The 21,975-nt window shown below is 43.3% G+C and overlaps 1 protein-coding gene across 3 annotated transcripts in view; it reads left to right on the top strand.

Annotated features, from left to right (window-relative positions):
* INTS9 (integrator complex subunit 9) overlaps window positions 1-16,902 on the top strand; it is a 115,777-nt gene extending 98,875 nt beyond the window's left edge. For 2 of the 3 annotated variants that reach the window (XM_081237006.1, XM_081237005.1), the window contains 3 exons: window positions 12,222-12,320; window positions 13,019-13,156; window positions 15,230-15,938. In XM_081237006.1, coding sequence (XP_081093132.1) covers window positions 12,222-12,320; window positions 13,019-13,156; window positions 15,230-15,406 — 414 coding nt within the window. In that variant the 3' untranslated portion in view covers window positions 15,407-15,938. Of the gene's footprint in view, window positions 1-12,221; window positions 12,321-13,018; window positions 13,157-15,229; window positions 15,939-16,238 lie in introns of those variants that run through there. The other variant, XM_081237007.1, reaches the window with a different exon arrangement.
* Window positions 16,903-21,975: the final 5,073 nt, after the last annotated feature.

Below are 21,975 nucleotides of genomic sequence, written 5' to 3'. Positions count from 1 at the left end.
CTTTTGGCTCCCTGTTGCCCCAGGAGACGCTTGAACGTGTTTTTAGCAAACAGGAAAAGGAAGTAGGACAACTTAAAAGCAGTGTCCCCCGATTCTCTCTGGAGCTCAGAAGAGTAGCCAGATCTTGGACTTTGAAGGCTGAGCCCCTGAATGTTGCCCATTTCCAAGACCCTAACAAAGGCTGGTGGTGGAACAAGGCCAGGTGCCATCAATGGGGACCCAGTGTCCAGTACATTCAGTCCTTTCCACAGTTAACCTGAGTTGTTCTTTTTTAAATTAAGAACAATGGACAGGGGCTTCCCTGGTGGCACAGTGGTTGAGAATCTGCCTGCCAATGCAGGGGACATGGGTTTGAGCCCTGGTCCAGGAAGATCCCACATGCCACAGAGCAGCTAAGCCCATGGACCACAACTACTGAGCCTGCGTGCCACAACTACTGAAGCCCACACGCCTAGAGCCCATGCTCTACAAGAGAAGCCACCACAATGAGAAGCCCGCGCACCGCAACAAAGAGTAGCCCCCACTCGCTGCAACTAGAGAAAGCCCACGCGCAGCAACCAAGACCCAGTGCAGCCAAAAATAAATAAATAAATTTATTTTTTTAAAATAGAGCAATAGACAAAGGAGATCCAAACAGATATCCGTAACTAATTTAGATTAAATTGATTCAGCAAGATGAAACTAGCAAGACTTGTTTGCTAGATAAAACTAGCAAGTAGTCGTGTTTTTCACTAAGACGCATAGAAGTAGGTGACCGTTCACATTTCCCATCCATTTTCATTTCACTCTTGGTTCCTGGGGAGGGAGCCGTCACAGCACGTGTCCCCTCAGCAAACAGCATGTGGCCGGATTGAGCGGGCAGAAGAGCTGTGTGGGAGCCCAGGCTGGAGAGATGAAGTGGGGAAAGTTATAAAGGTGACTTTTTTAAAGGGGCAGTTTATCGCTTATTGGTAAGCAGTAAACCGGTGGAGAGAGATGTACGGTTGACTGCTTTGAGCGTCTTTGGGATGTTTGTGGTCTGCTAGTTCTTTAAAAGGAAAATAGCCATTTTTCGCTGGAGCTTGTGAGAGCAGCGGCGCACACCCTGGTATCTCGGCTCAGCAGCTGACTTGCATTTCTCTCTGATGAGGTGGCCAGGGCTACCTGTGTCAGGAGTTTCCTCGCGACCTTAGTACACCTGACAGTGAGCACGGAACTGGCCTCTCTGCTCTTCCCTTTGAGGCCACGTCCTACTGAGACCCAAGAGAATGAAGAAAGTTCTTTCAGCTCTGAATTCCGGGTTATCCTTTCTCCATATTTCATTGGCCCAGCCCTTTGGCTCCCCCGTTTAACTGTAATGTCAATAATATGTTTATTGAGCTGTCACTGTGGGCCAGGATCTGTACTCAGCACTTTCCATAGACTGTCTCACCCATCTTATGAGATAGGTACACTTACTCAATTAGACCTGGTCTTTTCCATCCCTGAGGAAACCTAGGTGATCACCAGTGTGTGCCCTTTGTGCCCCAAAGGTCATTCCTAACATATGTCACAGATTTTGTCCTGTAAGTGAGAATAGAGCCCCCAGTTGATCTGTGCCGCTGCGGCGATGGGGCACCCAGCCCACGGCCTTCCTGTGGGGATCGCAGTGCGGGGCTCTGTGTAATCCGTCACCAGCCACAGCAGCAGCCCTGGGGACTCGTCAGAAGTGCAGGTTCTCCAGCCCCACCTCAGACCTGCTGAATCGACACTCCAGGGTGAGGCCCAGCAGTCTGGGTTTCAGCCAGCCCTCCCCGTGAGCCGATGCTTGCTAAAATTTGAGGACCGCTGGTGTAAGAGACCTATTTCATATATGCCAGTTTTCAATACAAAAGGCAAAAAGAAGGGAGAATGTTGAGTTTTTAAAGACAAAAACAAAATTACTAGTCATCTACAAAGAAACAGTCTTACCAATAAGCTTCTGGCATTTCCCATGCCCAAGTTTATCCTCACCGTGATTCAACAGTCCACATTAAGCTTGTCTGTTCCCATTTTAAATTTCCAAAATAAAAGCTAAATCTACCTCTTTTATGCCTTCTGACACTGAGCCAGAGAAGGAAGGGATTGGCTTTGGGGAGTGCACAGCACGCCGTTCTGTCTTTCGTGAAGCTCCTCCCTCAAGTCCAGTGGGAGTAGACTGGCAGCCTTGACCCTGAGACCTGCCCCACGCCCACCTGTGTGTCACTGCTGGTCTCTGGGGGATCACCTCCATCTTCCTGCAGGTCGGCCAGGGCTCTTTTTGACCAGCTGTCCTCCTGAAGCCTCCTGCTAGAACATTGAAATAATCGTTCTTTGCTTTAGACTTCCAGTTGCCTAACCCATCAGGTTAATATTGCCTGTGTTGGAATTTTTTGTTTCGTTTTAGTAGGTTGGCATTGATGATGGATTTTTTTTTTCTTTTTTTTTTTTTGGATTGGGAGGGAGAGATGAAAGCAAGTTCCCCTCCAAAAAGGGGCCAAGTTTTTGTTTTGTGGTTTGTAGCAAAGAAGTGGCACTAACCGTCCCCACTTCTAGTTATTTTGGTTGTTTAATGTGTTTTTATGATTGTGCTTTTCATTTTCTCTGCATTTTGCTCATCTCAAAGTGAAAGGCTCTGACTCAGTATCTTTGCATTATTTTTGTCTGGTATTTACCTTCTGGCCAAGGTCTTACTTACAGTGGCTGGGCTTGAAGGCTTAGGGTTAGATTACAGTACTCTAAGCCAGCAGTCCTCAAACTTTTTGGTCTCAAGACTTCTTAAAAATTAGAACCCCAGAGAGCTTTTGTGTATGTGGGTTATATCTATTTTTTTTATTAGTTTCTGCTTTATAACAAAGCAAATCAGTTATACATATACATCTGTTCCCACATCCCTTCCCTCTTGCATCTCCCTCCCTCCCACCCTCCCTATCCCAGCCCTCCAGGCAGTCACAAAGCACCGAGCTGATCTCCCTGTGCTCTGCGGCTGCTTCCCACTATCTATCTACCTTACGTTTGGTAGTGTATATATGTCCATGCCTCTCTTTCGCTTTGTCACAGCTTACCCTTCCCCCTCCCCATATCCTCAAGTCCATTCTCAAGTAGGTCTGTGTCTTTATTCCTGTTTTACCCCTAGGTTCTTCATGACATTTTTTTAAATTCCATATATATGTGTTAGCATATGGTATTTGTCTTTCTCTTTCTGACTTACTTCACTCTGTATGACAGACTCTAGGTCTATCCACCTCATTACAAATAGCTCAGTTTCGTTTCTTTTTATGGCTGAGTAATATTCCATTGTATATATGTGCCACATCTTCTTTATCCATTCATCCGATGATGGACACTTAGGTTGTTTCCATCTCCGGGCTATTGTGAATAGAGCTGCAATGAACATTTTGGTACATGTCTCTTTTTGAATTATGGTTTTCTCAGGGTATATGCCTAGTAGTGGGATTGCTGGGTCATATGGTAGTTCTATTTTTAGTTTTTTAAGGAACCTCCATACTGTTCTCCATAGTGGCTGTACCAATTCACATTCCCACCAGCAGTGCAAGAGTGTTCCCTTTTCTCCATACCCTCTCCAGCATTTATTGTTTTATATCTATTGATATTTGCCATAATAGAAGTTAAAACTAAGACATTTTAAAAATATTTAATTCTTAAATGAATAATTAATGAATTATTAAATAAAAATATAAACCCATTAGACATTAACATAACTAAAAGATTTTTTTTTAATTTTCATTTATTTTTGGCTGCATTGGGTCTTCATTGCTGCGTGCAGGCTTTCTCTATAGTGGCGGAGAGGGGGGCTACTCTTCATTGCGCTGCACGGGCTTCTCATTGTGTGGGCTTCTCTTTGTTGTGAAGCACGGGCTCTAGATGTGTGGGCTTCAGTAGTTGCAGCACACGGGCTCAGTAGTTGTGGCTCGCGGGCTTAGTTGCTCTACGGCATGTGGGATCTTCCCAGATGAGGGACCAAACCCGTGTCCCCTGCGTTGGCAGGCGGATTCTTAACTACTGAGCTGCCAGGGAAGCCCCTAAAAGGTCTTTTTTGGAAAATGTTTCAAAAAAAAAAGATAAAGGGAGGAAGGGCACTGTTTTACGTTTGCAAATCTCTTTAACGTCTGCCTATTGAAGACGGCTGGGTTCTCCGGTCCCCTTTTGCTTTCAGTCTGTTGTGATACACATGTCATGTAGCCTCTAGAAAATTCTAGTGAATCTTGTGAGAGAATGAGAGTGAAAAGGCAAAACATCTTATTATTAATGACAATCATATTGACCTCGATGCTGCAAAAGAGCCTCAGGAGCCACAGGTGTCTCTGCCACCGCACCTGAGAACCAGCGCTCTGGATGGTCTTCTTTTGTTTTTAAGGCCCCTCAGGCTTCTCAAGCTTTTATGTTTATGACTCTGTCGTAAGATTCATTTTTCAATAAAAATAAGCTTGTTCATTCTAGAAAACTTGGAAAATAAGGGGGAAAAAAGGATAAAGACAAAAAAAATCAGTCCTAATCCCAATACCAGACATAATTACTGTCCAATTTTTTTGTATTTGCTTTGTGCGTTCACTCTGTGTGTGTGTGTGTGTGTTTGAATCATACCTCGTATAATATCTTTGTAAAGTAACAGTATATTGTCAAAAGCGTCTTAGGTATATAATGGTCTATCATAAATGCATCGTAATTTAACTGTTCCTTTACTGGTGGACATTTATTATTTCTGCTTTTTCAAACTATAAATAATACTTTCAGAAACATTCTTTTACATAAATCTTTGTATGTGGACTGTAGATATAGAACTAAAAGTATCATTTGGTTTTGCCTGGGAAGTGCATGTGGGACATGAGGGGTTAAAATCTGCTGCTGTTCTTTAGGTTTTGCTCCTACTAATGGATGCTTGTTTCTCCCCCAAGTGAACGTGTGTCCTCTGCAGCGTCCTTGTAAATCCTCCCTCTTTGTCCCTGTAGGTGCAAAATGGGAGAGCTGTCAGTCCTGATGAGCGTGCGCTAATAGAAAAATTCTATTTCTGGGGTGGCAGGTGGATGCGTCCTCCTTCCCAGAGGTGTCTGGCTGAGTCGTCTTGTGGGCTCTAGGTAGACTTCCCTTGTGGCAGAGCTGCCACTTCAGAGAGTCTTCTTCGAGATAGAATTTATTCCTGGGGCTGCCCAGGGAGAGTCTCTCACCTGCTTGGTTCCCACAGTGCTATCTGCAAACCTCCCAAGCCAGTTCTTTGGCTTTAAAGTTCTGCCAGACAACCTGACCTTTGATCCTTTGATGGGAACAATACAGTGTAGGAAGGAAAAGAATATTTATGGATGGGCATGGTCAGGAGCTCAGAGCACACACGCATCTCAGTGGGAACATTTCACACTGGTTTCATATGTTTTCTCTTTTCATCCCCTTTTTTTTTTTTAATTGAAGTATAATTGACCTACTGCTGTGTTAGTTCCTGGTGCACAACATAGTGATTTAATATTTCTGTACATTACAAAATGATCACCACACTAAGTCTAGTTACTGTCTGTTACCATACGAATTTATTACAATATTACTGACTATATTTCCTGTAATGTACATTTCATCCATATGAATCAACCTCTCTTACCTATTTCACTCATCCCCTCACCCCTTCCCCTCTGGCAACCTCCTGTTTGTTCTCTGTATCTATGAGTGTATTTCTCTTTTTTTAATGTTTGTTCATTTGTTTTTTAGATTCCACATATAAGTGAAATTATGGTATTTGTTATATTATTTCACTTAGCATAATACCCTCTAGGTCTATCCATGTTGTCACAAGTAGCAAGATTCCATTCTTTTTTTAATGGCTGGGTAATATCCCACTGCATACAGACACACACACACACACACACACACGTACATATACAGACCACATCTTCTTTATCCATTCATCTGTCAGTGGACACTTAGGTTGCTTCCATATCTTGGCTATTGTAAATAATGCTACAGTGAACATAGGGGTGCATATATCTTTTCAAATTAGTGTTTTGTTTTCTTTGGGTAAATACCCAGAAGTGGAATTGCTGGATCATATGGTAGTTCTATTTTTAATTTTTTGAGGAACCTCCACACTGTTTTCCATAGCAGCTACACTAATTTACAATCCCACCAATAGTGCACAAGTGTTCCCTTTTCTCTACATCCTTGCCAACACTTGTTATTTGTTGTGTTTTTGATAATAGCTGTTCTGACAGGTATGAGGTGATACCTCATTATGGTTTCAATTTCCGCTTGCCTGATGATTAGTGACGTTGAGCATCTTTTCATGTGTCTGTTGGCCATCTGTATGTCTTCTTTGGGAAAATGTCTATTCAGGTCTTCTGCCAATTTTTCAGTCAGGTTGTTTGGGGTTTTTTTTTTTTTTTTTTCTTTTTGCGGTATGCGGGCCTCTCACTGTTGTGGCCTCTCCCGTTGCGGAGCACAGGCTCCGGACGCGCAGGCCCAGAGGCCATGGCTCACGGGCCCAGCCGCTCCGCAGCATATGGGATCCTCCCAGACCGGGGCACGAACCCGTATCCCCTGCATCGGCAGGCGGACTCTCAACCACTGCGCCACCAGGGAGGCCCTGTTTGGGGGTTTTTTTATGTTGAATTATATGAGTTCTTTGTATATTTTGGATATTAACCCTATATGATATATTGTATACAAATATCTTCTCCCATGCAGTAGGCAGCCTTTTTGTATTGTTGATAGTATCCTTCACTATGCAAAAGCTTTTTGTTTGATGTTGTTCCATTTGTTTATTTTTGCTTTTGAATCCCTTGTCTGAGGAGTCATCCAAAAAAAAAAAAATTGGTAAAAGACTGCTGTCAAAGAGCATATTGCCGGGCTTCCCTGGTGGCGCAGTGGTTGAGAGTCTGCCTGCTGATGCAGGGGACACGGGTTCGTGCCCCGGTCCGGGAGGATCCCACATGCCGCGGAGTGGCTGGGCCCGTGAGCCATGGCCGCTGAGCCTGCGCATCCGGAGCCTGTGCTCCGCAACGGGAGAGGCCACAACAGTGAGAGGCCCACATACTGAAAAAATATATATATATATTGCCTATGTTTTCTTCTAGGAGTTTTGTGGTTTAAGGTCTTAGATTTAAGTCTTTAATCTATTTTGAGTTTATTTTTTATATGGTATGAGACATGAGACTTTTGCATGTGGTTGTTCAGTTTTCCCAATAACATTTATTGAAGAGGCTGTCTTTTCCCCATTGTATATTCTTGCCTCCTTTATCATAGATTAAATGACCATATAAGCATGTGTTTATTTCTGGGCTCTCTATTCTGTTCCATTAACCTATATGTCTGTTTTTGTGCCAATGCCATTTTGTTTTAATTACTGTAGCTTTGTAGTATAGTTGAAACTCAGGGAGTGTGATACCCCAGGCTTTGTTCTTCTTTCTCAAGATTGTTTTGGCTATTTGGTGGGTTTTTTTTGTTTTGTTTGTTTGTTTGTTGGTGTTTTTTGTGTTTCCATATAAATTTTAGAATTTTTTCTAGTTCTGTAAAAAAAAAATGCCATTGTTATTTTTATAGAGTTTGCATTGAATCTATAGATTGCCTTGGGAAGTATGGTTATTTTAACAATATTCTTCCAATCCATGAGCACAGTATTTCTTTCCATTTGTTTCTGTTGTCATCAATTTCTTTCATCAGTGTCTTAGAATTTTCCAAGTATGGGTCTTTTACGTCCTTGGTTAGATTTATTCCATGGTGTTTTATTCTTTTTGATGCAGTTGTAAATGGGACTGTTTTCCTAATTCCTCTTTCAGATAGTTTGTTGATAGTGTATGGAAAGGCAGCAGATTTCTGTATAGTAATTTTGTATCCTGCAACCTTACTGAATTCATTTATTAGTTCTAATAGTTTGGTTGTGTCTTTTAAGATTTTCTATATATAGTATCATGTCATCTGCCAACAGTGACAGTTTTACTTCTTCCTTTCCAATTTGGATTCCTTTTATTTCTTTTTCTTTTCTGATTGCTGTGGCTAGGACTTCCAGTACTATGTTGAATAACAGTGTCAAGAGTGAGCATCCTTGTATTGTTCCTTATCCTAGAGGAAATGCTTTTAGCTTTTCACCATTGAGTATTATGTTAGCTGTGTGCTTGTCATATATGGCACATATATGTGCCCTATATTTAGTATGTTCCCTCTACACCCACTTTCTTAAGAGTTTTTATCATGATTGGATGTTGAATTTGGTCTGAAGCTTTTTCTGAGTCTATTAAGATGATCATGTGATTTTTATTCTTCTGCTTGTTAATGTGGTGTATCATGTTGACTGTTTCGTGAATATTGAACCATTCTTGCATCCCTGGGCTAAATCCCACTTGATCGTGGTATATGATCCTTTTAATGTATTGAATTCGGTTTGCTAATATTTTGTTGAGACTTTTTTCATCTATGTTCATCAGTGATATTGGCCTGAGATTTTCTTTTTTGTGTGCTGTCTTTGTCTGGTTTGGGTATCAGGGTGATGCTGGTCTTGTAGAATGAGTTTGGAGGCATTCCTTCCTCTTCAGCTTTTTGGAATGGTTTGAGAAGAATAAGTGTTAACTCTGATTTAAATTTTTGGTAGAATTCACCAGCGAAGCCAGCTGGTTCTGGACTTCTGTTTGTTATTACTGATTCAGTTTCATTACTGGTAATGGTCTGTTCATATTTTCTATTTCTTCCTGATTTAGTCTTAGGAGATTGTACATTTCTAGCAATTTATCCATTTTATTGGCCTGTAATTGTTCATAGTAATCTCTTATGATCCTTTGTGTTTGTGGTGTCAGTTTTAACTTCCCCTCTTTCATTTCTGGTTTTATTTGTTTGGTCCCTCTCTCTTTTCTTGATGATTCTGACTAAAGGTATATCAATTTTGTTTTTCTTTTCAAAGAAGTAGCTCTTAGTTTCATTGCTTTAGAATTTCTTCTGCTAACTTTGGGTTTTGTTTTTTCTTTTTCTAGTTCCTGTAAGGATAAGATTAGCTTGTTTGAGATTTTTCTTGTTTCCTGAGGTAGGCTTGTTTCACTGTAAGCGTCCCTCTTAGAACTGCCTTTGCTGCTTCCCATAGATTTTGAATCATTGTGTTTACATTTTTATTTGTCTCCAGGTATTTTTGAAATTCTTCTTTGGTTTCTTCATTGATGCACTGGTTGTTGAGCATATTGCTTAGCCTCCCTGTGTTTTGTGTTTTTTGAAGTTTTTTTTCATGTAGTTGATTTCTGGTTTCATAGTGTGGTTGGAAAAGATGCTTGATATGATTTCAGTCTTCTTAAATCTAATGAGATTTGTTTAGTGGCCTAGCATGTGATCTATCATGGAGGATGTTCCATGTGCACTTGAAAAGAATGTATATTCTGCTGCTTTTGGCTGGAATGTTATGTGTGTGTGTGTGTGTGTGTGTATTTTATATATATATATATATGCACCATTTGGTCTAATGTGTCATTTAAGGCCAGTGTTTCCTTATTGATTTTATGTCTAGATGATCTATTCAATGATGTGCGTGGGGTGTTAAAAGTCTCTTAATATTATTGTATTGCTTTTGGTTTCTCCCTTTAAGTCCATTAATGTTTGCTTTATAGATCTTGGTGCTTCTGTGTTAGGTGTATATACATTTATGTTACATCTTCTTGCTGGATTGACCTGTTTATCATTATGTAATGCCCTTCTTTTATTACAGTCTTTGTTTTAAAGTCTATTTTGTCTGAGTATAGCTTTTCATTTCATAGAATATCTCTTTCCATCCCTTCACCTTCAGTCTGTGTCTGTCCTTATTTCTGAAATGAGTCTCTTGTAGGCCACATGTAGATGGGCCTTATTTTTTAATCCATTCAGTACTCTATGTGTTTTGAGTGGCAAATTCAACCCGTTCACATTTAAAATCATTATTTTATAGGTATGTAGTACTTATTGCCATTTTCTTAATTATTTTATGGTTGCTTTTGTAGTACTTTTGGAAGTTAGCTAATAGTCTTATGGGAGTTCCTTTGTATGTAACTAGTTGCTTTTCCCTTGCTGCTTTTAAGATTCTTCATCTTTAATTTTTGCCATTTCAATTACAATAGGTCTTGGTGTGGACCTCTTTGGATTCATCTTATTTGGGACTCTATGGGCCTGCATGTCTGTTTCGTTTCCCAGGTTAGGGAAGTTTTCAGTTATTATCTCTTCAGACAGTTCTCTGCCCCTTTCTCTATTCTCCTTTTAAGTTCCCTATTATGTGAATGTTAGTGCACTTGATATTGTCCCAGAAGTCTCTTAAATGATTTTTTTTCTTTTTTCTGTTTAGATTAGGTGATTTCTACTACCCTGTCTTCTAGTGTGCTGATCTGTTCCTTTGTGTCAACTAATCTACTCTTGATTCCTTCCAGTGTATTTTTTGTTTCAGTTACTGTGTTCTTCAGCTCTGGCTCTTCTTTGTATTTTCTAACACTTTATTAAAAACTTCTAACGTCTCACTGTGTTCCATCCATTCTTCTCCCAAGTTCATTGAGCATCTTTATGATCATTACCTTGAACTTAGCAGGTCGATTGCCTGTCTCCCCTTTGCTCAGTTCTTCTGGGGTTTTATCTTATTCCTTTGTTTGTAACATATTCCTCAGTCTCCTCATTTTGCCTAATTCTGTCTTTATTTCTGTGTGTTAGGTTGGTTACATTTCCCAATCTTGGAGAATTGGACTTTTGTAGGAGACGTCCTATGGGGCCCAGCAGCACACACCCCTCTGGTCACCAGATATATGCTCTAGGGTCACCCCCTTTGAGGGCTGCATGGGCCCTTCCATTGTGGTAGAGCTGACTACCACAGGAACACTGGTAGGTGGGGCTGCCAGGTCACCTACCCGAGTGTGTGGGTCTTGACTCTACTGTGTCTCTGCCCCACTCCTCCTCATTGTGACTCCTTCATATCTTTAGTTGTGGAAGATTATTTTCTGCTAGTCTTCGATCCTTCTCACCTATGGTTGCTCTATCTACAGTTGTAATTGTGGAGTGCCCACGGAGGAGGTGAGCTTAGGGTCTTCCTACTCTGCCATCTTGGCCACCGCCCCACCCCCGTTTTTTGGTTCATGAAATAGTCCTCACATCCGTTTGCCAGTCATTTCAAATATCCTCACCTGCTTCCTCTGCCCATTTGATACTGATCTTCATGTTTACATAAATGGCATCTTGCATATTTGATTTTTTATAAAGGAGGCTTGGATAGGTTGAGGTCTGCATGCGTTTAAGAGCAGTAGTCAACTAAACTCGAGTGTTAGGGCCTCTCATAAGATCACACGTCACTGCTGGTGGCTGGGTCAGGGGACTCTGAAGTTGTAGAGGAGAACGGGTACACATCAGACTCTGGTGTTAGAGAAAGAGATGGCCCACAGGTAAAAGCTGTGTACTTCACCTCTGGGAGAGGTCAGATTCCCAGGAATTAGCTCACTCCGTCCAAATGCTGCTGTCCCTACCCTTCCTGCCCGTCACTAGTCCCTGGAGAGGTGACGAGGATGAAGGCAGAGGCTGGCATGGGAAGTCGGCACCTGGTGTATATTTTGAGTAAGGAGAACGTGTGTGTGTGTGTGTGTACACACGAGTGTTAGGAGACCTGCAAGCTGGATAGAGGTTGTGCCAGGTCACACAGTGAGCTCTTGGCGGGGTGTTGGCATTTCATGGTGTGGCCGCAGAGGGGGCAGCACCCAGGTCCCAGCACGGGGTGGCACACGCCTGTGCTGGGTGACTCGCAGTGCAAACGACATTGTACCGCAGAGCACTGGGTCGGCTAGTTCTCCTCCTCTTCTCAGCCCGTTTATCTGCCTGCCACCACGCCCTTGTTCTCTGTCTGCTCCTCTCACCTCCTTTCTTCATCGCAGTTGATTTTGTGTGTGTGTGGTGTGTGTGTGATGTATTTTTGATTAAAAATGATAGTTTTAAGTTTTTTTACTTCTTAAAGTTATTTGGTCATTTTAGACTGCAGTGATGTAAATAAAAGTTCAGAAGAAAACGAATAATGGTGATCACTAAAGGCTGTTTTGACATGTGTTGTCTGGTACCGTTCCACCAGACTGGCAGGGGCACATGGTGCTGCGGGCCTGCTGGCCAGGGTGACCCTGACCCTGGGCATCACCATCCAATCCTGGGCCGTGCACGGGGGGGGCACTGCCGCCCAGTGGGGCCTCCTAGCCCCTGCCTCTGCACAGCACGGTGGCGGCACCCTCGTCCCCCCAGTTTACAGGGAGCCTGACGGAAACCCCTCTGTTTGCTCCCAGCTCGCAGACTCACTGGTACCCATGGAGATCAAGCCTGGCATTTCCTTGGCAACCGTCTCGGCCGTGCTGCACACTAAAGATAACAAGCACGTTCTCCAGGTATTGTCGGGGAGGGCGAGGGCCCTGAGATACAGCGGACCTGCGGGAAGAACCCCGTGCAGGTGGGGGCCCTCCTCCCGGCGCCTCGCGCCTCACTTCAGGGCACGTGTGCGCCTTGGGGGCGGCCCTTTGGGCCCTTGTCTTCACCCCCCCCCAAGAAAAACCCCCTTCAGGGTTGGGCTGTGTTGCTCTTGTTCCTCTGCATCACGTGCCCATAGCAGCCACCTAAAGTGCGCTGGACCCCGGGCCAGGGCCTCACCGGGCGGTGTCTTATTTAATCCTCCCAAAGCTCTCTACTGTCGCCGTCTTAGAGGCAGTCTCTCTGCCCCTCATTTCCCTGACAGAAGGACTCTGGCCAGTCCGTGTGACCCACAGCCAGCGTCCTCGGGGCTGCTGCCTCTACACCGCCGACACGGGTCGTGAAGACCTCACGCAGACAGCACTGACTTCGGTCAACGGGAAATTAAGAATAGATTCGGATAAAAGGAAGAGATCTTTGCCGAATAAGGCGTTGATTCTATGTGGATAGTTGGCTGTAGCTTGTGTGCATTACGTGGAAATCCAGCTGGAGCCCCAGCTGACGGTGACCCTGAACGCAGGCCCAGGGCCCTTCCAGGAAGTGGGTCCCGCAGGCCAGGTAGCTTCACTCGGGCTCCCAGGTGACTCCTTGACAAGATCCCTGTTTTCCTCCCGCCCAGCCCCCGCCCAGGCCTGCCCAGCCCACAGGCGGCAAGAAGAGAAAGCGGGCCAGCGACGACATTCCAGACTGCAAGGTTTTGAAGCCTCTACTGAGCGGCTCCATCCCCGTGGAGCAGTTCGTGCAGACGCTGGAGAAGGTGAGCGGGTGGGGTGCGCCGTCTGAGGCACCGCCGTCCGGCTCTGCCCACGGCGGCCCCGCTCCTGGGAGCGCGTGCTGCTGCTGTTCGCCGTCTCCACTGCTGGCCCTGCAGCATCTGCTTGCTCCTCGGTCACGGTGGGGACAGAACCAGGCGAGGCCCGCGGAGACTTAGAGGAGAGCGGGCCCCCCTTACGCCCGGCACCAGGCTGCCCCCCAGCCCCACTTCTCGTGGGAACCAGACCCTGGAGGGGCCTTGCTTTCTTTGAGGATGTAGCTGTGACACATGGGCCAGGGGGACAGCCAGGAGAGAGAAGGGTCCGCCCCCTCTAGAGCCCCACTTTCCTACGAGAAGATCCCTTGCTGTCAGAGCTAGCATGGCCAGGTCAGAGGAGATACAAGTCTCGGGCAAGACTGGGGGGCACAGGGGTCACTGAGGCCAGATCCGCAGGCACTCAGGCAGCAGAGCCAGCGATTCCCAGACCAGGTGGGAGGAGAGAGAAGCAGGCAGTCATTGTGGAGGACGGTGGTGCCTGCACTGGCCCAGCGGCCATCCCGCCCCTTGTCCCTGCTGGCTGCTCCCCGCAAGGCACAGGTTTCATGACTACAAGTAAAAAGAAAAACGTTTAACCTGAAAAGATTTTGTAATTCTGGCTTTAGTCACAGGACTTCAGAGATCCCTGTTTTGGCATCAGAATTATAGAATCCTTGATAGAAAAGAGGAGGAATTGGCTAAAGGTAATATTATTCGTGTTGCTTCTTGCAAAAAGAACTGCAACTATAGTAGATCATTACAGGACATCATTTGTCCAAACTAAATAACTCAGTCGCTGAGTTCTTTCAAATCTTAAAAGCTTTCTCTTTATTGGGAATTGTTTTCTTCAGTAGTCGTTTAATTTTCCCTGAAGGGAGGGCTTTCCCCGAGTTGTGTGGCTCTCCTGGCCCCTAGTGACACGGGGACACCCCGTGGGAATTACCCCAGGGAGCCCCGTGTGCCGTGATCATACCAGTACCAGCTTCCTCCCCACCGTGCTGCGCCCCCCAGCCCTGCTGACGGGACTCACGCTTGACCTGTTTCTTAAAATCTTGAAACCACTTGCTTTCCCCAAAAGACCTTGTTTGGCTCCTCTGCCTGGGTGCCGGGAGCTGACCCCAGGCCCCGACCCTAGCCACTCCCCCACCATTTCTGCCCACCTCCTCTGCAGGAGGAATATCCGTGGCCGCCCCAAACTGCATGTGAGATTTCCAGAGCCAAGTGTGGAGAATCTCCCTAGGTCACGTTCATTGCCTAGCCTGTGTCCTTTGCAGGCAAATTAGCCCTCTTTCCATTTCTTTTCTTCTTTCTCGACTTGACATCTGATGTGTAAGCAAATTCTGAGTTAGCATTGGAGGTAGCCCTGGAGAAGTATTTGATATGCTGCCTTATCTGTCTTCTCCCTTGGGAGGGATTTGTCACATCAAAAGGTCAGTGGTGGGGCTTCCCTGGTGGCGCAGTGGTTGAGAGTCCGCCTGCCAATGCAGGGGACACAGGTTCGTGCCCTGGTCCGGGAAGATCCCACATGCCGCAGAGCGGCTGGGCCCGTGAACCATGGCCACTGAGCCTGTGCGTCCGGAGCCTGTGCTCCGCAATGGGAGAGGCCCGCGTACCGGAAAAAAAAAAAAGGTCAGTGGTATCTTGCTGTGAAGAATGGCATTTTCCTGGGACAGGATGGAGCTTTTTTACGAGGGACCACAGGCGTGGTATGGAGGCTGGTATGGAACAGCCTGGCATCCAAGGCTCCTGAACTCAGGTGCTTAGATGTGCTCCTCAGATAAAAGCTTAAGCAGGTTGTAGGAATTCTGCTGTGTTTTGCATGAGATTTTTGCATCTTTAGGGGCTTCAGTTTGAATTCTGTTGCTGTAGCTGGTCCTGTGATTAGTCTGTAGAATTGTACTGAGTGTCCAAAGTGCCAGTCTCTAGGATGGTCAGTTTAGCCAATTCTAGGAAGCATGATTTTAGAACACTCAGTTGCTGAAATATCCTCCGGCTTTTCAGAGCACCCACCATCCTCCTGTCCCTTTTCTTTTGGAGCAGCATGGCTTCAGCGATATTAAGGTGGAAGACACAGCCAAGGGCCATATCGTCCTGCTACAGGAAGCTGAGACGCTCATCCAGATCGAGGAAGATTCGACCCATATCATCTGTGACAATGACGAGATGCTCAGGGTACGGCTGCGGGACCTTGTCCTCAAATTCCTACAGAAGTTCTGAGTGGAACACGAAAGCCATCTCCACTTCCCTGAGACCTTGCTGCAGTCCTTCACTGTGGCTGCCCAGCACCCAGCGGAGGAAGGCCATGCAGGCTGGCAGGTCTCTGTGGTGGTGGTCTCTGGCTTGAGCAACATTCTCAGGAGTTACGGCCAGAATCTCCCAGTCTGGCTTCTTAGCACTGTTTCCGGCAAGAGCTTTTCCTTTATTTAACCTTCAGCCTCGTCTTCTTCCCAGTCCTGCCTCTCTCAGGTAGCCAGGCAGGTGAGGCAACAAGCCGAGGAGAAGGCTGAGAGCTACAGCAGCTTTCCAGAAGGTTAATAGTGGAAGGAGAGGTAAAAAGATGAGGACTTGTGACCTGTTTTTCATGGTTTCACAGGCCTCGGGCAGGGGAACTAGTCTTTGAGTTTGTGTTATTGTCTACAGTGCTGTACCTGATAAGAAAGATGATCCCCCAAAATTAGCAAAATGAACCCATCTATCTGTATTTTACAATGTGAGCTCATTTTGTTAATAAAACTTATTTTTTATAGAAGTAGCTGTGTTCTGGTGAACCTACAATTTATAGAGCCATTTAGTATCTGAAAGAATATGAAAATATACAGAACTGAACTTAGAAAACACCACAGCAAATTTTAGTTTGGTATGTTCATTAGTATATTTCTTAAATTGTACGAACAGGTGCTTAACTTCATCTGAGCTGTGTCAGTATGAGAAACACCAGCACAGAGCGCTGACACTGACCTTGACCTTCTGGGGGAGGTCAAGCATCTCAGGCTGAACCAGCATCTCAGGCTCCACTCACAGTCTCCGGTCACCACTGCCTCTCCCACAGATGATCAGGATTCTCCGCATTCCACTGAGCAGTAAACTCAGACGCCTGTGTCTGAAATAATGGAATTGCTTAAAACAGGTATTTACCAGATTACATCAGCTCTGAGATAGCATCAGTTGTAACACACATGCCAATTCTGCAAGTATTAAAATGCAGGGAGTAGCATACAAGTCTTAGAACTGGCCAGCAGCGGAAGTAGACGCTCACCGTCTTTTCGGACCAGTTGAAATTCAGTCGGAGGTCAGTCCAACCTGGCCAGCAGCAAAGCATCACAAAGGGCTTTAGTGACCCAAGAACTGTAACACTGTAGAACTACTTCCTCAGGTTTCATGGAGAGTTGGCTGTCAGTTCTGTCTCTGGAATGGACATGTCAGTGGGAAGCAGTTCTTCATTAGAGGAGGAAAAAGGCAACTTCATTTTTGTCATCTCCAACTTCACCAGCCTTGGGCCCAGGAACGGTTCAACCGTTCTCTGTCTCCCGATGTGCAGATCATTCCAACCGAGGGGCCTAGGGTGTGTCTACAGAATAAACTTCGGGAGAGGATTAACATTACAAGAGACGGACATGCCATGGTTATGAAAATTTAGTTTTGTTTTTAGTAGGAGAATTGTAAATATGCAGCCCATGTAGGCATACTTCCTAATAAAACTTGAGAGAAATCAAGTTTTTTTACAGTTTTCTTAACATCTTGAAAAATGCAAAAGCAGTATGAAATAGGAAGAAAAATCAAAATGGTTATTTTACTTAAATGTTCCAATAATGATACGTCCAGGAATGACTTGGATTTGTCCAAGTTGGATTTCTGTAAAGGGCTTGATTAATCCCAGGGGATCAATGAGAGGTGGTTACTAAAGAGGCAAATAGTCCATAAACTGGTGTGCAGGAAATAAGAAATGATGATGGTTTTAATTGTCATTACCACCTACTTCATGGCAGAAGCTAGAGACAGGAAGAAGCAAAGAATCATTTGTTAGAGCAGAGAAATCTAGAGCTGGCCCTCCCAAGTATTGGGAAAGAGCAGTTCTGAATAACTCCACCTAGAGGTCAGGTATTTGGATACCAAACCAGGTTGGTAAATAGAAGACCCAGAAGAAATGGTGGAACCTGCTGTCAGCACTAGAATTGTACCACCCATAGTGGCTTTGTAGCTTGGAAATGCAGCCCGCTGACTATTCACACCGATCTGGGGAAGAGACTGACATTTAGAAAAATTTCTACTCATAAGCCCAACAAACGCCTAATGATTAAATAGTAATTGAAAAACCATTAAAAATAGTGAGGAGGGACCTGATTTTCTTATTTCTTTTGATCTTTCTGCAAAGTAGTTATCTATTGCTATGTAGCAAATTAGCCCAAAATTTAGTGGCTTAAAATAGCAAACATTTATTATCTCACTGCTTCTGTGGGTCAGAAATCTGGTGTGGCTTAGCTGGGTGCTCCTGGTTCAGGGGCATCTCTCCACAGGGCCACAGTCAAGGCGCTGGATGAGGAAACTGAGGTGCAGCAATTAACCTTCCCCAGAACCCATCGCCGGTAAGTGGCTTCTGCCTTACCTTAACGTCGTGTGTGAGCACCAGGATCAGGAGCTGGGGAAGGGACTTGAGGCGTATCGTCCATTTCTTTTTAAGTAATGGTAACAACTATTTGTCGTCTTGACCCCTGGAGAGCTTGAAGCCTTTGGGCCTCACCGTTGTCCTAGAAAGGCAGAAGTTGGCTTTTCCAAACTATAGACATACCTTGGGGATACTGCTGGTTTGGTTCCAGACCACAACAATAAAGCACATTATCACAATAAAGCAAGTCACATGAATTTTTTTCATTTCCCAGTGCATATAAAAATTATGTTTATACTGTAGTCTATTAAATGTGCAATAGCATTATTTAAAAAGTGTACAGACCTTAATTTTAAAATAATGCTGCTGGGAAAATGGCACTGATAGACTTGACGCAGTGTTGCCACAAACCTTAGATTTGTATATAAAAGAAAGACAATATTCCTATATGTACAATATGTACAATGGAATATTACTCAGCCATAAAAGAAGAACAAAATAATGCCATGTGCAGCAACGTGGATGCAATTAGAGATTATCATACTAAGTGAAGTAAGTCAGAAAGACAAATACCACATGATATCACATACGTGGAATCTAAAATATGACACAAATGAACCTATCTGCGAAACAGAAGCAAACTCAGAACAGACTGGTGTTTGCCAAGGGGGAGGGGCTTGGGGGAGGGATGGAGTGGGAGGTGGGGCTAGCAGATGTAAGCTTTTATATAGAGAATGGATAAACAAGTTCTACTGTATAGCACAGAGAACTATATTCAGTATCCTATGATAAACCATAATGGAAAATATTTTTATAAAGAATGTATATGTATGTACATATACATATGTATGTATGAATCACTTTGCTGTATAGCAGAAATTAACAACATTGTAAATCAGCTACACTTCAATTTTTTAAATTAATTTTTAAAAAGTGGTTAAAATGGTCATTTTAAGTTCTGTGTATTTTACAAGAATTTTTTTTAAATTTTCAATTCCAGCAGGACAGAAAATCTTTTTTTTTTTTTTTAGAAAAAAAGATTGACAAACTAATTCTAAAATTTATATAGAGAAATACAAAGTAACTATAATATCCAAAGCAATTTGGAGAAAGATGATCAAGTTGGAGAATTTACACTACTTTATTTCAAGACGAACAAGAAAGCTACATTAATCCAGACAATCTGGTACTAGTAACAAATCAGCATGACAGGAAAGAGAGCTCAGAAATACCCACACTTACACAGTCATTACGTTGTCAACAAAGGCCCAACCAACTCAGTGGAGAAAGGAAATTCTTTTTAACAAATGGTGCTGAAACAACTAGATATTCATGTGCAAAAAAAAAAAAAAAAGGAAAGAAAAGAAAGAGGACTTCCTTGGTGGTGCAGTGGTTAAGAATCCACCTGCCAATGCAGGGGACATGGGTTCGAGCCCTGGTCTGGGGAGATCCCACACGCAGTGGGGCAACTAAGCCCGTGTGCCACAAGTACTGAGCCTGCGCTCTAGAACCCTCGAGCCGCAACTACTGAGCCCACGTGCCACAACTACTGAAGCCCATGCGCCTAGAGCCCGTGCTCCACAACAAGAGAAGCCACCAGAATGAGAAGCCCATGCACCGCAAACTAAGAGTAGCCCACCCTCGCCGCAATTAGAGAAAGCCCACACACAACAACGAAGACCCAACGCAGCCAAAAATTAATTAATTTTTTTAAAAAAAGAACTTTGACCACTACCACACACCACACACAAATATTAACTTGAGATGGAGCCTAGACCATACAGCTTTTAGTGGAAAAATTAAAAGAATATCTTCATGACTTTGGGTAAGCACAGGGTTCTTGAGTCACAGAAAGCAATGACAAAAAAGAAAAAAGTTCTAAATTAGATCTCATCAAAATGAAAAGCTTCCGCTCATCACACGATACCATAAAGAAAATGGATAGGCAACCCCCAAACTGGGGGAAATATTTACAGCACATACATCTGACAATGGACTAGTATCCAGGCTAAACAATTCCCACAACTCAACAATAAAAAGACAAACAATACATCCATACAGTGGAATAGTATTCAGCAGTAAAAAGAAATGAACTATCAAACCACAAAAAGGTGGAGGAACCTTAAATGCATATTGATAATTGAAGGAAGCCAACCTGAAAAGGTTATCTATTGTATGATTTTAACTGGCATATGACATGACATTCTGGAAAAGGCAAAACTAAAAAAGACAGTAAAAAAGAACAGTGGTTGCCAGTGGTTGGAGAGAGGAATGGGTGGGACACAAAGGACTTTTAGGAAAGTGAAACTGTTCTATAGATACTGTAAGTGGATACAGGTCGTTATACTTTTGTCAAATCCCATAAGAATATTCTGCACAAATAATGAAGCCTAACGTAAGCTATGACTTCAATTAATATGTCAATACTGGCTTATCAATTGTAATAAATGTACCACACTAATGCAAGGGGAAAATGGGGGAGGACAAACTGTACTTTTCACTCAATTTTCCTCTAAACCTAAAACTGCTCAAAAAAAATTAAAATCTATTAAAAATGTTTGTCACACAGTGTGTGGGATGTTAGTTCCCCGACCAGGGGTTGAACCCGGGACATGGCAGTGAAAGCACTCAGTCCTAACCACTAGATCACCAGGGAATTCCCAAAAATGTATTTTTTAAGTAAAGCCATGATAAAAAGGAAGACAAACCAAAACAAAGTTTAATGGGCAAAAATTTCATAAAGGAAATACATATAAACGGAGTAAGCACATGAAAAGGTACTTACCACTAGTCATCAGGAAAATGCAAATTCAAACTACGAGATACCATTACTCACCAACCAGAATGGCTAAAACGACAAGGCCTGACACCACCACTGGCGAGGCTGGCGAGGATGCACAGCAACTGAAACACAAAATTATTGGTGGGAACACGAATGAGTACAATCACTACGGGAAAAGGTCTGGCCGTTTCTTATAAAACTAAATAAGTGCATCCCTACCTTATCACACAACAATTCTACTCCTAGGTATTTACCCAAGAGAAAAACATAAATCCACAAGAAGACGTGCACATGAATGTTCTTAGCAGTTTTATTCGTAACAGCCAAAAACTGGAAACAGCTCCAGTGCCTATCAAGAGAATGGACAAATGTTGTTAATCAAGGAAATACCTCTCTCAATAAAAGGAACAGATTACTAATACGTGCAACACTGGATGAATCTCAGAAACACAACACTTGAGTTTCTAGAAGATGTGCACAAAAGAGTAAAAATTGTATGACACTATTTATATGAAATTCTAGGAACAGGAAAACTAATCCAAGGTGAAAGAATAAAATCACTGTGGGGTGGAGGTGGAGACTGACTAAAAAAGAACATGAGGGAACATCCCTGGGTTTGACAGAAATGTTCTGTATCTTGATGGGGTTGGTTACACAAGTGTATGCATTTGTCAAAAGTCAAGAGAAAGTACACTTAAGATGTGTGCATTTCGATGTATAAATTGAATATGGAAATTTTACATTAAACACATAGAAACTAATATTGACCTCCAGTTAATGATGTGTGTGCTTATGTATTTAGAGGGAAGTGAATTAATGCCAGTAATTATATACTTAGAAATGCACCAGAAATAGGATGGATAAAAGGGATGAAAAAAAAATGAATAGAGGAATGAATCTATAGATAGCTTTATAAAGCAAGTGTAGTAAAATGACTGTTAGGTATACAGGTTTACAGTATAAAAATTATTTAAACTTCCTGTACATTTGAAATTTTTCATAATTAAATATTAGGACCAATACGTTAAATAAATAGAATCTAAACAGATTAAATTTTCACATAACCACCCTACAATATGACTAAGATTCGTACTCTTTCACAATACGAAGACAAATGAAGGATAAAACAATTTGCCTAATTAAAACAGGTGAAATTAAACAGCAACCCAAGGCGGGTCCTAGTGCAAGGCTTCCCACCGTACTTCATGAGCTCTTCTGGAATCCATTCTGGGTGTTCAATTCTTCTTGCCATGCTCTCTTAACCCCCTTTGTCAGTGAAGATTTAAATAATAAAAATAGTGAATATAAGACTTCTTAGTGGTTGCATGCCAACTTCCTGCAACACTCTGGTAATCCCACGTTAGCTATATTCCAAAAGCACCACAGTACCGATGACTATTC

Source organism: Mesoplodon bidens, assembly GCF_964165515.1.
Source record: "Mesoplodon bidens genome assembly, chromosome: 6".
NCBI classification, from domain to species: domain Eukaryota; kingdom Metazoa; phylum Chordata; class Mammalia; order Artiodactyla; family Ziphiidae; genus Mesoplodon; species Mesoplodon bidens.
This window is presented reverse-complemented; position numbering and strand designations above follow the sequence as displayed.